At 39.7% G+C, this 13,113-nt stretch overlaps 4 protein-coding genes across 4 annotated transcripts in view; 3 read left to right on the forward strand and 1 right to left on the reverse strand.

Moving 5' to 3' along the window:
- LOC137277861 (uncharacterized) overlaps positions 1-1,173 on the forward strand; it is a 34,710-nt gene extending 33,537 nt beyond the window's left edge. The window contains exon 12 of the mRNA XM_067809829.1: positions 315-1,173. Within this exon, the coding sequence (XP_067665930.1) occupies positions 315-439 (125 nt within the window). The 3' untranslated portion in view covers positions 440-1,173. The remainder of the gene's footprint in view (positions 1-314) is intronic.
- LOC137277862 (uncharacterized) lies at positions 981-8,459 on the reverse strand. Its single transcript, XM_067809830.1, has 4 exons — positions 8,350-8,459; positions 6,126-6,233; positions 3,582-3,896; positions 981-3,143 (listed from the first exon to the last, which is right to left on the reverse strand). The coding sequence occupies exons 2-4, from the start codon at positions 6,222-6,224 to the stop codon at positions 2,442-2,444; spliced, it is 1,116 nt and encodes a 371-aa protein (XP_067665931.1). The 5' UTR covers positions 6,225-6,233; positions 8,350-8,459; the 3' UTR covers positions 981-2,441.
- A 14-nt stretch (positions 8,460-8,473) lies between these two features.
- LOC137277860 (uncharacterized) overlaps positions 8,474-13,113 on the forward strand; it is a 53,014-nt gene continuing 48,374 nt past the window's right edge. The window contains exon 1 of the mRNA XM_067809828.1: positions 8,474-8,549. The gene's annotated coding sequence lies outside the window, so the exon portion shown is untranslated. The remainder of the gene's footprint in view (positions 8,550-13,113) is intronic.
- On the forward strand, positions 10,081-12,075 carry LOC137277863 (uncharacterized). Its single transcript, XM_067809831.1, has one exon. It carries the CDS (start codon positions 10,229-10,231, stop codon positions 11,207-11,209), a length of 981 nt encoding a protein of 326 aa, XP_067665932.1. The 5' UTR covers positions 10,081-10,228; the 3' UTR covers positions 11,210-12,075.

Below are 13,113 nucleotides of genomic sequence, written 5' to 3' on the forward strand. Positions count from 1 at the left end.
ATGGTTAAAATTTCCAATGATTCTCATCACTTTTTTGGAGTCACTTTCAGCTTGACAATGATGTAAGAATCTTCATCGAAACATCACTGAACTCAGAAACAAGTAGTAAGCCTCATTATTGATCTTGCTGTTATGACTAGCCTGTGTTACAGGGTTGTAGTGTTAATGGAAACTTCTTCAAACCTGTCAAGAGCATGTTGCGCAGATGTGATTTGATTGAGCCATCATATTAATGTTCATCATATTGTTGCTAAAAAAACAAACAGTAAGCATGGGGAAATTGTTTAAAAGTTATGATTTTGTTTTGTTTGTAGGCTATATCCACATAGAGTCACCTTCAAAACAGAAACCTGGGTATCGACGTCGTCGGAAGCTGACCAAACGGTTCAAATCTCGAGGGGAAGAGGAGAATGACTCCCAGACAGATACACAGAAGTGACAGGGTTGATCAGCACCTTCAGGATCACTGTAGACATCTAATGTATAGGTGGGGAGGGAAACTGTTTACCAGAAGTAATATTTGGTATTATTTTGTTTTATGTATTCCCTTTTGCTTTTGTTATATGTATTCCCTTTTGATAATCCATTTATAATGAAATATTTATATATGAAATACTGAAATTTTGAAAATTGCAATTCAAAATAATTTATTATTTAAATGTGTTTATGAAATGTGTGTTGAATTTGGTACAGTGACCATGTCAACATTGGCCCAAAACAATACATGTATATAACTGGCTGCATTAATATCACTATAACACAATAGTTAATTTTTTCTGGTTATTATTTTATCAGTAGTCATTTGCATGGTGTCCGCACAAGGGATCAAGTTCAACTCACAGTCCTGTTGTGGTGGTGGTCTCCATGTGAATGTAAAATCTTATTTGTCTGGAATGAAATGCACCTGTCCTGTTATCAATGATTGTGATATTCTACACTGTTATTTCCTCAAATGTTTATAAAAAGATATTGACATTGAGTTCAATTGACATGGTCATGTTTATTTGAGAATTGATGAGACACATCCTACTAACACTGACAGTACATTTGTAGAAGCAACCAGGGGCTCAAAAAATATCTGAACACCAAGAACTTGAAAAATGTATAGGTCTTTCATACCTATATGATATAACTGATACTACTTCCTGGAATAAACCAACCTTCTCTCACTCAGGGAGTTTCGTTTACAGCCAAATGATCCTCAACATAACACAAAACTTTAGTTAATTAAGTTTAGAGATGCTTCATACACAAGTATGTTAGACTAGTTAAAGGTAAACTACCTGTTACCAAGAAAAATGATGGAAATTATAACTTATGAATAATCTGTATGTTCAACGCCAAGGCTGGACCAGAAGTGCAAGGTCCATCACAAAACATTTATGACAATCATATAAGATGGGCCTGACATACTGACAGTCAAAGTGCCTTACAAGATCAGTATCTTCAGTTAAATATGATCTTAGTCACCTCTGTTACAAGTACATGACAGCATTGAAGTTTTTCTTCAGTTTTAAGACCATTACAAGAAAACAAAATACAGAAACACAAGAGAGGTCCCGAAACACTACCTGAGAACTGGTTCTTTTTCAGCCTATTCAGGACTAACAGATCATAACTGTGATCAACAGTGCAAAGCTTGCTTTAAATGAACACTTAATCATATAAAGCATGGTGTATCATTTGAACCTGAAGTAATAGTGATCCTTGAGGGGCCCAGTGAACTGAGGACATGTATTTATGTACACTGAAATGCACAGAAGTAAATGTTATATAAATACTAAGGCCGACAGGACATTTGCATGTTTCAATGAAAAATACCATGGGCAGTACTGACCGCATGCTGGAGAGAGGCAACCAGTTTTCCATCCCTTATTGTGGGCAATAAAGACTGATACTGACTCTTGTTCTGAGAAATAATTACATGCAACAGAATCCTTTTAGTCAGCATGCCATGTAGGACCAAAGAGACACAAGTTCAAAATCTGAATGGAGTGACTCAGACACTGCACCATGGATAGCAGATGATACCAATGTTGATAATGCCCGACCAACAGCATGAGAAGACGCTAAGCAAGTGTAATCAGTGAGAGATTGACTCCCAGGTTTACAATACTAGTAACTGTTCACATTAATGAAGGAGTGGGTTGGGTGCTGATACCTCATAGACTTCTTCACAAAATGCCATTGAATCAGTGAGTATTTCTTATATTCAACTTTTCTATTTGTGTAATGTTAGTGTCAAGGGTCCTTTTTCTCAGTTCACTACTTGTTTCTATCAATGAATCAAACCAGTTATTATAAAATACATATCCAAAAGTAATTCCCTGCTTCATTAATTTCCAGTCGATATGAACACATGCAACAGTTCAGATTCACAGCATTCATGACTTGAATTAAGGACATCCAGCTTCAAGAATATATCCAGAGAGTTGTTGCCTTCAGCATCCGTTACTAAGGACGCCTGTTTTCATGAGTTTCTTGATGGTAGCCACCAGTTTGAGATACCCTGCAGCACACCCATCTGACTCTGCTCCACAGTCATAGATATGCCATTTCCCTGCTTCATCTCTCACCACATAGCACATGATGATAGCTCGGCTGTGGATTGGCTTGTCAAATGATGTAGAGCAAAGATCAGCATCAGTATTAGAGGCTTCGTAGAACTGAAGTGTTGGATTTGGAAACTTGGAGACAGAAGAGGCTTTGAAGGCGCTCAGGGTGAAGATAAGGTGTGTCACGGATGCAGGTATCTTCTTCATATGAACTTCAATTGTATGGTGCCCACGTTTATTGGTATCATCCATTCGGTCACCAGAGTGCTTGATGGCAGCTTTACAACCGTCATCTGTTCTCACATGGCGCATGAGATTGAAACGAGTCTTTTTTGTGGATGATCCCTCTGATTCATTCATGAAGTCGCAAACAGAGACATAGATGTTGTTTTTGAAGGCAAAACATGAAGCATCTAGATAGTCCACATTATCTTCCCCAGTGCTGGCAGGATAGCCCCAGTGGAGGTCAAAGATAACGTGGTCCAGGTCATCTGGGATTGCAAACAGAAGGACAAGCAAGTGGATTGTGGCATTTGCTCCTATGCCATAGTCGCCAAGTGTCATCTCTTTATGCGATCTGCCATAAACCTGTTATACAAGACAAAGTAAACCTGTCTTAAATTTACAGATTACAGAAATGATCAAATAGTCTGAAATATTCTAGGGTGATGATACAAAGTGTTGATTTTTTAATATCACCCATAGGTTTATAGCTACATCATCATCCAAAAGCACAGGTATTTTCATGTTACAGTTATCATCTGTCTCAAAAGCACACTTTGACTCCTGAAAATATCTCAAACAAACCCATGATCATCTGCTCCTGGCTATTGCATACATGAGTTTCAAACATGCACTTGACAATTTCCAAAACAACGAATAGGCGGATCCTGAGAGGGTGTGAACCCCAACCTCACCCCCCGACCCCAAATTTTGTTAAATGACCATTGAAAATCAGCTGAAAATGAAGTGTTCACCCCCTTTTCTCAAAAATTGTATCTGCTCTTGAGACCGTAACTGAAATACCTCTAGAACTTTTTCGTTGTACACAAGCTTTTGCTTGCTGTGATCATGTTTGAACCTCTTCTCGACTGCATCTTTCAGTTGAAGGATTGTGAGGTTTTCATTGTAAGGCAGAACCACTGCATCGCCAGTTAAGATAGAAACTTTGACCACATCTCCAGTCAATGACATAGGTGGTGTGTATTCACAGGTATACTCCCGGAACATCTCCTTCAGGGTAGCTTCAAGAATCCTCATCACCTGGCTGTCAGGGTCTACCTCAACACCACACTCCTTATAAGGGCACTGCTTGTTGTCCACCACATACTTGATCACACACTGCAAGAAGTCAAATATGCATTGATGTGAAACACACTTCTGAAACTGAATACTGGTGCATTGAAGAAAATAGGTCTACAAGATCATAGCAAAAGAAACAACCAATTCTGGTTGAACAGAATCAAGTTTTAGGTTGCCCAAGTTACAATTACTCTGACAATACCGATATATACTGATAGCAAAAGAAATGCAACCCTGTTTTGTTTTGGTTTTTTTTGTCATGCTCTTAAATAGAAGACAAACAAAGGCTTTTATGAGATTTCATTTTTTCAAAAGTTGAGTTTCTTTTGCTGGTATATATATGTCAGTAATTAGTTTGAGGGTACTAACGGAGCTGGAGTGTCATGCTTTCTGATTTGGCTGAGTTGGGACAATAAATGGTCATGAATGATTGATCTGTCTGGTCGTGCGTCGATTATTTACAGACTGCCCTACTACATCCTGAATATTTGTTTATGTTGCGTTAAACAAATAGCAAGCAAGCAAAAGCAAGCAATGGACCAGGCAATGACAGGACAAGAAATAATGCAGTTCTAAATTGCAGACGGTCCTCCCTCGTGGAAATTGGTCTATCTTCATTTGACCTGGATGTCATCTCCCCGGATTGATGACTGACAACTCTTTGACACACCTGTGTGCATGTCTTTATCAAGGTGACGTCCTCCATCCCTCATGCCAACAATTTGCTATCTACTGGCTTAAGGTGTAATTTCAGGCCAATTGGAAATTTTATAATCTTCCATTTCTGGTGTCCCCCGCCGCGATATTGAGGAAATATTGCTAAAAGTGGCGTAAAACTCACCCACTCATGCTCATAATGTGGGCTTACCGGCATCATCAACACAATCCAAAATATATCTTCAACAGTTTACATTTGTTAGCTTCATCTATATTTAATCAATCCTTGTTTTCTATATGGTCCGCGCATAAAGGTGGATTATATGTTCTGATTGGGGTTTTTTCTGTTCGTTTGCTATGTAAAAATGCACTCTGCAGTTGAAGAGAAAAACAAGTCACCTCCCTGCCGTCCCAATCCACTGGTCACCTCTACAGACCAGCATTGCTGGTCGGTCAGAATATGATTGAAGTCGATTTGAAATACGCGAATAATTATTAATTATTACTAATTAGTAATTGATTGAAATACGCTGTCTTATATGTTTAGGCTCAACCTGTGATATATATTTGACACGTCTCCACGTGTTCAGAAGCTAACATGTTGTTGACTACCTAAACTAAGGATCAGTCTCTGAATATATATAATTAAATTTTGATCGTAAAAAAGAAACCCATTTTAATGAAAAAGGAGACCCAAGCAGACCTGAAATTCCTGAACCTGAGGAAATCTGGACTTGTTTCATTTAAGGCTTTAGCACTGAAGAGAAGGCTTGGAATATTGCAAAATAATGTGGTTCAGGGACTGTGAGACACACTACTGAATACCGTAGGCCGGGAACTAGTCAAATGGGCCGAAGGACAAATGGGCCGACAAGTGCCAAGTCAAAAGGGCTGATGGAAAAAGAGAACATAGTGATAATTATAGGTCCTGCTAAAACGAAACTAACTTGTGTCGCGTTTCCAAGAATTAGCGAATACTAGAGAATGTAGTGATAATCAATCGTCCTTCTAAAACGAAACTAACTTCTATCGCGTTTCCAAGAATTAGCGAATACTAGAGAATGTAGTGATAGTTATATGTCCTCATAGAACGAAACTAAGTTGTAATCGCGTTTCCAAGAAGGAGCGAATACTAGAGAACGAAGTGATAATTACAGGTCCTGCCAAAACAAAACTAATTTCTACAATTTGTTTCGCGTTTCCGAGAATCTGCGAATACTGGTGAAGATAGAAATGCATGCCCTATAACAAGTTAACAACCTAAAAAAATCTAAAACCGTCGATCTTCCGAGATATACACACAAGATGGCAAGGATCAACACACGTTATACACTGCCAGGAATACTCTACAACTGTATGAGTCTTCCTGATACAGCATATATATCGATCTGAATTCAGTCTGCCTTACTCCATTAGGATGTTTTGTGAAAAGTTTTCCACCATTTAACGTTGACAACATGTGACTAGGCTGTACAGCATGCATGTATTTGTGAAATCAAATTCTGCCCAAATTAGACACACTGTTTTTTTCGACCGCAAGCCGTGTTGTATCTAATACATCACCCATTGTTGCATTAACAACTTCCATTCCCTGTCTCGACAACACCTTACCCGCATGCAGAAAAATCGTGGATGTTTGCATTCTTTCGTGAGTTTCATGGAAGGATACTCATTGGAGAGTTTGTCAATGCCACACCCATGACACTCCATGTTAGCCACCTGCAAAGCATAAATACGTATGTGATGCTCAAATACCACAGATTCATATTTATTCTTCCAAGAACTATGAGGAACCTGCACGGCTGAAGAATGCCCATTCGAGGTAAAAGTAGATCAGATTCATATCAGAAACCAATTCGTACAGTCAAGTGAGGGGATCCATTCTGTCTGAAAATCATGAGTTTTAGGAATCGCTATCAATACAAAATACCAAACAATGAGGTCGCAAAACGTCTATTGTGCAACAGTGGTACTCAAGTCTCACAATGCTTGGTTATAGCAGGGAGACTATACATGTAGTAGATTATCCCTGGTTATAACAATATTGTTTTGTAACTTAACTGATGCAGATATGAGCATTTCTGGCCCTGAACACTTGAAAAGGACATCGAAAGTATGGGTGTTATGTAATGTACCGGAACTAAGAAGCAAGCAGGTCACTTCAGAAGAGTTTTCACATGCCCTATGTATATGCTCTCCAGTGCCATAGTTTTAATGTAACCCCGAATGACGCGGCTAACGAGTAGTTTCATGTCCAAATCACAGCACCAGACATTTGCTCTTTCATAATTATATATTGTGCAATACAACGCCACAGATGTCATGTCAGTTCTACATAATACCACAGTGTATAATTCACAGTATGCCAAACAATATCACATGATCTGCACTATGCAGCCCAATACCAGGCGGATTCATACGATTATACATAAAACGAAAAGGCTTAACGCCATTCTACAAAACGTCACAGGGATTCACACCTTTATAACATAACACCACACGGATTCATGTCACTTTACATTAAACGACACGGGCTGATGCCATTCTATATTTTATTACTCGCCCGTTGAAGATACTGCAGTGTAATACTTTCACTTCAATATTACACTAGTGTAATACCGCTTGACGTATGACGTCAAAATGGTTCAAAGTTGTGACGTCACCATGCTAATGTTGATGTCGCGATTTTACTAGACATTGCTTGACTTGAAAGCTGAGAGTCCTCACACTGTAAGCAATTTCGCCGCAGTTGTGTCAATTTATGTTGGCGAGTAATAAACAGAATACTAAACTCGCTTCCGTAATGTCCCTTACAATATTCCATACTTCCGTGAAATACCATTTTCATTAAACTGGTTAAAGATTCAGTATCAAACTCGCTTTCGCTCGTCTGGTATTACACGGAAAGCCGTTTCGTATCCTCTATATATCACACGTTTCATACCTTTATAACATGATATCACCATTCTACCATTCACCATACCATTCTACATAATATGACACAGATTCATACATTTTTTATATCATATTAACCCGTGAAGGTCCCGGGGTAGAATGGGCCTTCAGCAACCCATGCTTGCCATAAAAGGAGATTGTCATAAGTAGCGACTAACAGGTTCGGGTGGTCAGGCTCGCGGACTTGTCATATGACACGTCATCGGTTCCCAAATGCGCAGATCGATGCTCATGTTGTTGATCACTGGATTGTATGGTCCAGACACGATTATTTACAGACCGCCGCCATATAACTGGAATATTGCTGAGTGTGACGTAAAACTGAATTCAGTCACTGACATAATATCACACGAATTCATACTATCCTACCAGGGAGCCTATATAGAGAGATCCCTGATCCTACATAACATCGATCACACGGATTCATACAGATCTACATAATATTACACGGGTTCATACTATTCTACACCACGCATATTCGAACTATTCCACACAGTTCACACTATGCACTCACATTCTAAAGTTTCAGACAAAAGGTGAGATGTTTCATCGGCTAAATAAGGGAAAGCACTACAAGGTGTGTATATTCTTATGTGCGTCAGTTACTATGTACATGTATCTCGGTTATCTATCAACATGTTGAACAAAGGCCTATAGCCTTAACATTGACTTCATAACCCCTATACAGTTTTACATGTTATTTGAAAATACGTTCATTCAATGACATTAGGTTGTACATTCTTTTTCATGTAGTACGGTAATCTGAATCGGTTTCTAACAGCTTCACGCAGTCCTGGGAATTCATCTTTACATCGCGTTTTGACATGCACATCGTGGTATTTTGAGTGGATTGTACTTACCAATCTTTAACCAAACTTACCTGAAAATTACAGTTCAAGATCCTGTCACAGATTTGCGGTGTGTCGCCTTTCTGCTCAGCAACAACCCGGAACCTGTTAGCTTTTGCAGGTGGACTCGTCCGTACGTTTGCTGAACGAAGTGGGCGTCTTTGCACCAGTGTGGTGACGATGCTTACAGAGTGCGGTTAAGTGTGTACAGCGCACCGCTCGCAACTGGGAGGTAGGTTTCTCACTCGATCGCATATAACTGTAGGACGCTTAACCTGTTCTTTTCCTGGGTATCATTAAATCTCCTCACACAATGTCAAAGTCATTTAAAAGTGCCGAAAACTATTAAATGAATTTTCTGTTCAATACTATTTGTTCGTGGAGTGGGAACTTATTTTACAATGAATAACCATAGTACTTAAAATTTCAGTTACACTTTAACTGCTTCAAAATCAGGGGATACTCAGGTTTTAACTTACCTTTTCCTTGGCCCCGTATGTTCTTACTATTCTTATTTCTTGTTCCGTTGCATTTTTTAAAAATGAAAATACCGGTTTGTCTAATACACTTAAAACCTGTATGCTCAGCAAGATTTTATGCACAAAAAGACACGCCACACGAGAACCGATTTCACCATGCAACAGATTGCAATGGGCGTAAAAACAACATTATGTGAATTGACCACTGAATACCAGTGATAATACAACATAAAACTTTGCATTAAGGAAAGAGTATGTTTTGGGTGGCTTACACAACGCAGTAGTACTATATTGACATGTGACGGTAGCTTTCAGATAAACCAATCATGTGGTGGACCAGAAATAGTCACAAGGTAGCACATTCACTGATTTTGTTGAAATTACAAAATATTTTTAAATATTAAAATGTGAAAACTATCTACCAGTGCAGATACTCTGCAGCTAGGCCAAGTGCTTGATTAATGTCATGACATAAACAAAACTACGTTTATATCATGTTCAAAACCTTTGAATATTTTGTAATGTTTTATACATATACTTTATACAGACTTACAAAAATCAAGACAAATCTATTTCCGACGGATCGAGGATATATATCATATATGACTTAGTCGGAGAAAACCTGCAATTTTGTATTTGCATTCAAGGTCTTGGTTCACGAGTGCGTTCGAACCACTGCTACCAGCGTCTAAGAAAGAGACATCGTCGCTGTTCGAAAATAATTTAAGTGCAACATATTCATGCTTTCTACATATTGTGGCTCCGTGCCTTTCATGTGCCCTTATATCAGGCAGATATTACAGTTGTGTGTGCACTCCCTCGCATATAAAACAAGGCCTTTATATATACTACCCAAGATGTGGTGCAGTCGCATATGCACTTATAAATAAGGTATTTACAATGCAGTGAAATTATGGCTCGCACATGAATAAGCTCGATTACACTTCGGGAAGTTAATGGTAATATACTCCTGAGACCGCCATTTTGGATTTCATGGAAATAACGAGACACACGGACTTGTGTAAGCACGTATCTACAACATAGTCGTGGTATGCAGCGGCAGATAACATGTATATCAGCATGTATGTTCGTAACTTTGCTATTGGGATTTCTCTGTGTAAACCGGCGGAACAAGATCTTGATTTCTTGTAGATTGCACTTATGTGAAGTTACCATTACATATTGTAAGTGCATTGTTGTCCCGTGAAGTGAGAGATTTGAGTCGTGTGGATGTTGATATTATGTTCATTACGGTAAGCCTAAAGCGAAACTGGCTTTACGGTGCATTTCCGAGAACCAGGCAATATCTCGTATGAGGACGTTACCACCCACCCACTTTTACACACTGAGTTTCTGGGACATTACGTGAGGCGTCGCTTATGAAGTAGGTATAACCAACAGTGAGCTCTTTCTCTGAAGGATATTTGTAATCATGTCTTTCTTGGACCTTGCTTTTGTAATGGACTGCACGGGCAGTATGGGCTCGTATATTGATTCTGCAAGAGAGAACATCAGTCTTATAATCGATAAAATATCCTCAGCGGGTGGAAGAAATGTCCGCTTTGCTCTAGTTGAGTATAGGGACCATCCGCCACAAGACAGATCGTTCATCACGAAACCACATGACTTCACTTCCCAGATCGCAACAATGAAATCGTGGTTACGTGACTGCTCAGCCAGCGGTGGTGGTGATGGACCAGAAGCCGTGGTTGACGGATTGCAAGCACTGTTGAATTTCTCCTGGAGAAGTGCTGCGACTAAAATAGCCGTGCTGATTGCTGATGCACCGCCACATGGACTTGGAAATGGTGGGGACGGATTCGAATTGGGGTGTCCTCTCGGGCACGACCCCTTTAAAGTCACAAATAAACTTGCATCTCAAGAGATTACTCTTTATGTCGCTGGCTGTGAACCAAGCATATCATCCTACAAGGATTTTTTCACTGGACTGGCTTACATTACTGGGGGTCAGTATGTTCCTCTTGCGTCCGCTAACAACCTCGCCAAGATTATTGTATGTGGTGCTGAAGAGGAGATGTCACTGGAACATCTGATGAAGACAGAGGTTGGTGCAGCCATCAAACAGTTACAGGACGCAGGTGTTGAATTCGACGATGACCTAATGGAGTTACACCTCTCAGCAGAAATGGCCAGGAAAGGTATCACAACAAAGAAGTTGAGGCGAAACAATGTCAGTATCGGAGATGTGAGTGATAAGGCCAAAGTCATTTCCCAGATGGCTGATTTGGCCGAGTATCGGAGAACTGATCTCAGATATGCACGCCCTGCTGCCGTGGCCAGTGCTGCTGTAGGTGACGTGTTTGACGTGGAGGAGAGTGAGGTAGATTACGCCCAAGTTCAGAGAATGGTACAGAAGTCAAAGATGAGAAACAAAGCACTGTTTGAGGAATGACATGACAGTGGGGGAATTGAATGGGACATCTTTTTTGCGTCAAAGTTCGAAATTTCCTCCACTGTTCTGCCACAAAAGTGTTGACAGCTACACTGTCTTGAATATTGTAACCTTGATGAAACAACTTTTGAGCGAAAGTCATACCACAATCTTTGTCGAACCCTGATTTATTTCTTCCAGAACTGGATGTTCACACAGTCTACAGCTGTAAGAGAAAAGCAGTCTGTTTTCATATATGTTCACTGTATCAAAATATGAATGGTGTACATAGCCTAAGCTACATTTTATACCAATATTTTAAATCTTTAGAAATGTCATATGTAAATATCAATGTATTTTACAGTTTACTTATCCATGCCAAGAATATACTATTGATAATTCATAGACGTTTAAATACTATTTCAATACAATTGATTTCCACATTTTTTGGACTTTGGGCCTAGAGCTTTTTTCAATATTAAGTACTTCTGCGTCAAAGCATGGATTTGAAATATCAACAACAAAAGCATTGAGTAGATCAATGTGCAAGTAAATCAACATGTATACACTTTTGAAATCTTTTCACCGACATCTTAAAAACGAAACCCCGTCTCACTGTAATTTTTTTTTTTTTTTTTGATAATGAGCCCTGATACATGAGTGGCTATTTGCCTTCAGACATGACGCCATTTTTAAGGGACTAATTAATTACTAAGACGTCACAGTGTGAAATACGTGGCAATGTGGTCAGTGTTTGCGTTTACTTGGACATGCGCTGCTAATATTTATAAAAAGCATTAAATGTTATAACTCGTTCTAGATAAGTTTAAATGATGGAACAATTCATGTATAAGTGAGAGACAGATCTATTAAAACATTGTCAAGTTCTCAGCTGTTGTTCGTAATACTCACAGGGCGCATATATACACACGTCTGCGGGTCACCGAGAGGAAAGTGCGCTCGGTTGATGGCCATAGTAACAGGCTGATGTCACTGTTTCGTTTCTGTATTATGCGAATATTCTCAGATATACTGAACAGCAAAAGAAACGCAAGTTTCGGAAAAATGGAATCTCATAGAAGTAAGAGTTCATGTTTATGGAACGTGCATGGTTTTTAATTTAATTAAAATTTAAGATTTAATTTGACGTGCATACAAAACATTTGCACAAACACACCAACAGTGCAGCAAATGCGTGCGTCGATGGTTCTTGATGCAAAGCATGCAATTCACTCTAAGGTATCCTTAATAAAGGTTTGTGTCAGAATAGCTCAGTAATGACGCTGGAAGGTGGAATCGATGACTAGACTAACAACGGAGGAAAGGGGAGTGGCCATTGGAAAGTTGAACGGAGGCAGCTCTGCAACTGCTGCAACTGGACAAATTTGGCTGTTTTCTTACCACCATTACAAAACTTGCTCAACGTCATCATCAAACCGGATTTCCTGCTGATCGTGCCGTACCGAACGGCTACGAGTGACAAGATTGGTTCATCCGGGTCGTTCATCTAATAAGTATCGAACTCAGTCAGCAACAGCAACAGCAACAGCAACAACAGCCTTAGTTCATGGGTCAAGGGGAGCAGTGTCCGGAGATACGATCACTCGTCGCCTTCGGGATGCTGAAATCCACTGCCGACGGCCATATGTGGAGCCAATTTTGACACGCCAACAATACCATTGACGTTCACAGGCCCTCACACAGCAACAAGGGTGCCGATGGAATATATGGCTCAGGACAACATTTAACGTTCTTCATGGCCGTCTCTTTCATCGGATATTGCTCCCACTGAACACTCTGAGACGACATTTGGCGTAAGATTGCTGCAGGTAGACAGGCACTCACATTTGAGTGGAACCACTTGCCCCAGGCATTCTTCTGGATTCTAGTAAACTCAATGAGGCGACGTTGCGTGGCGTATGTGC

Source organism: Haliotis asinina, chromosome 3 (assembly GCF_037392515.1).
Source record: "Haliotis asinina isolate JCU_RB_2024 chromosome 3, JCU_Hal_asi_v2, whole genome shotgun sequence".
NCBI classification, from domain to species: domain Eukaryota; kingdom Metazoa; phylum Mollusca; class Gastropoda; order Lepetellida; family Haliotidae; genus Haliotis; species Haliotis asinina.

What these genes read in the sequence shown, in the direction of transcription:
- LOC137277863 (XM_067809831.1), top strand. Translation starts at nt 10,229, where the DNA reads ATGTCTTTCTTGGACCTTGCTTTTGTAATGGACTGCACGGGCAGTATG.
- LOC137277862 (XM_067809830.1), bottom strand. Translation starts at nt 6,224, where the DNA reads ATGGAGTGTCATGGGTGTGGCATTGACAAACTCTCCAATGAGTATCCT. An exon ending in CACGATTTTTCTGCATGCGG is followed by an intron (nt 3,897 to 6,125) that starts GTAAGGTGTTGT and finishes GACTTCTTGCAG; the next exon opens with TGTGTGATCAAGTATGTGGT. An exon ending in ACAACGAAAAAGTTCTAGAG is followed by an intron (nt 3,144 to 3,581) that starts GTATTTCAGTTA and finishes CTTGTATAACAG; the next exon opens with GTTTATGGCAGATCGCATAA.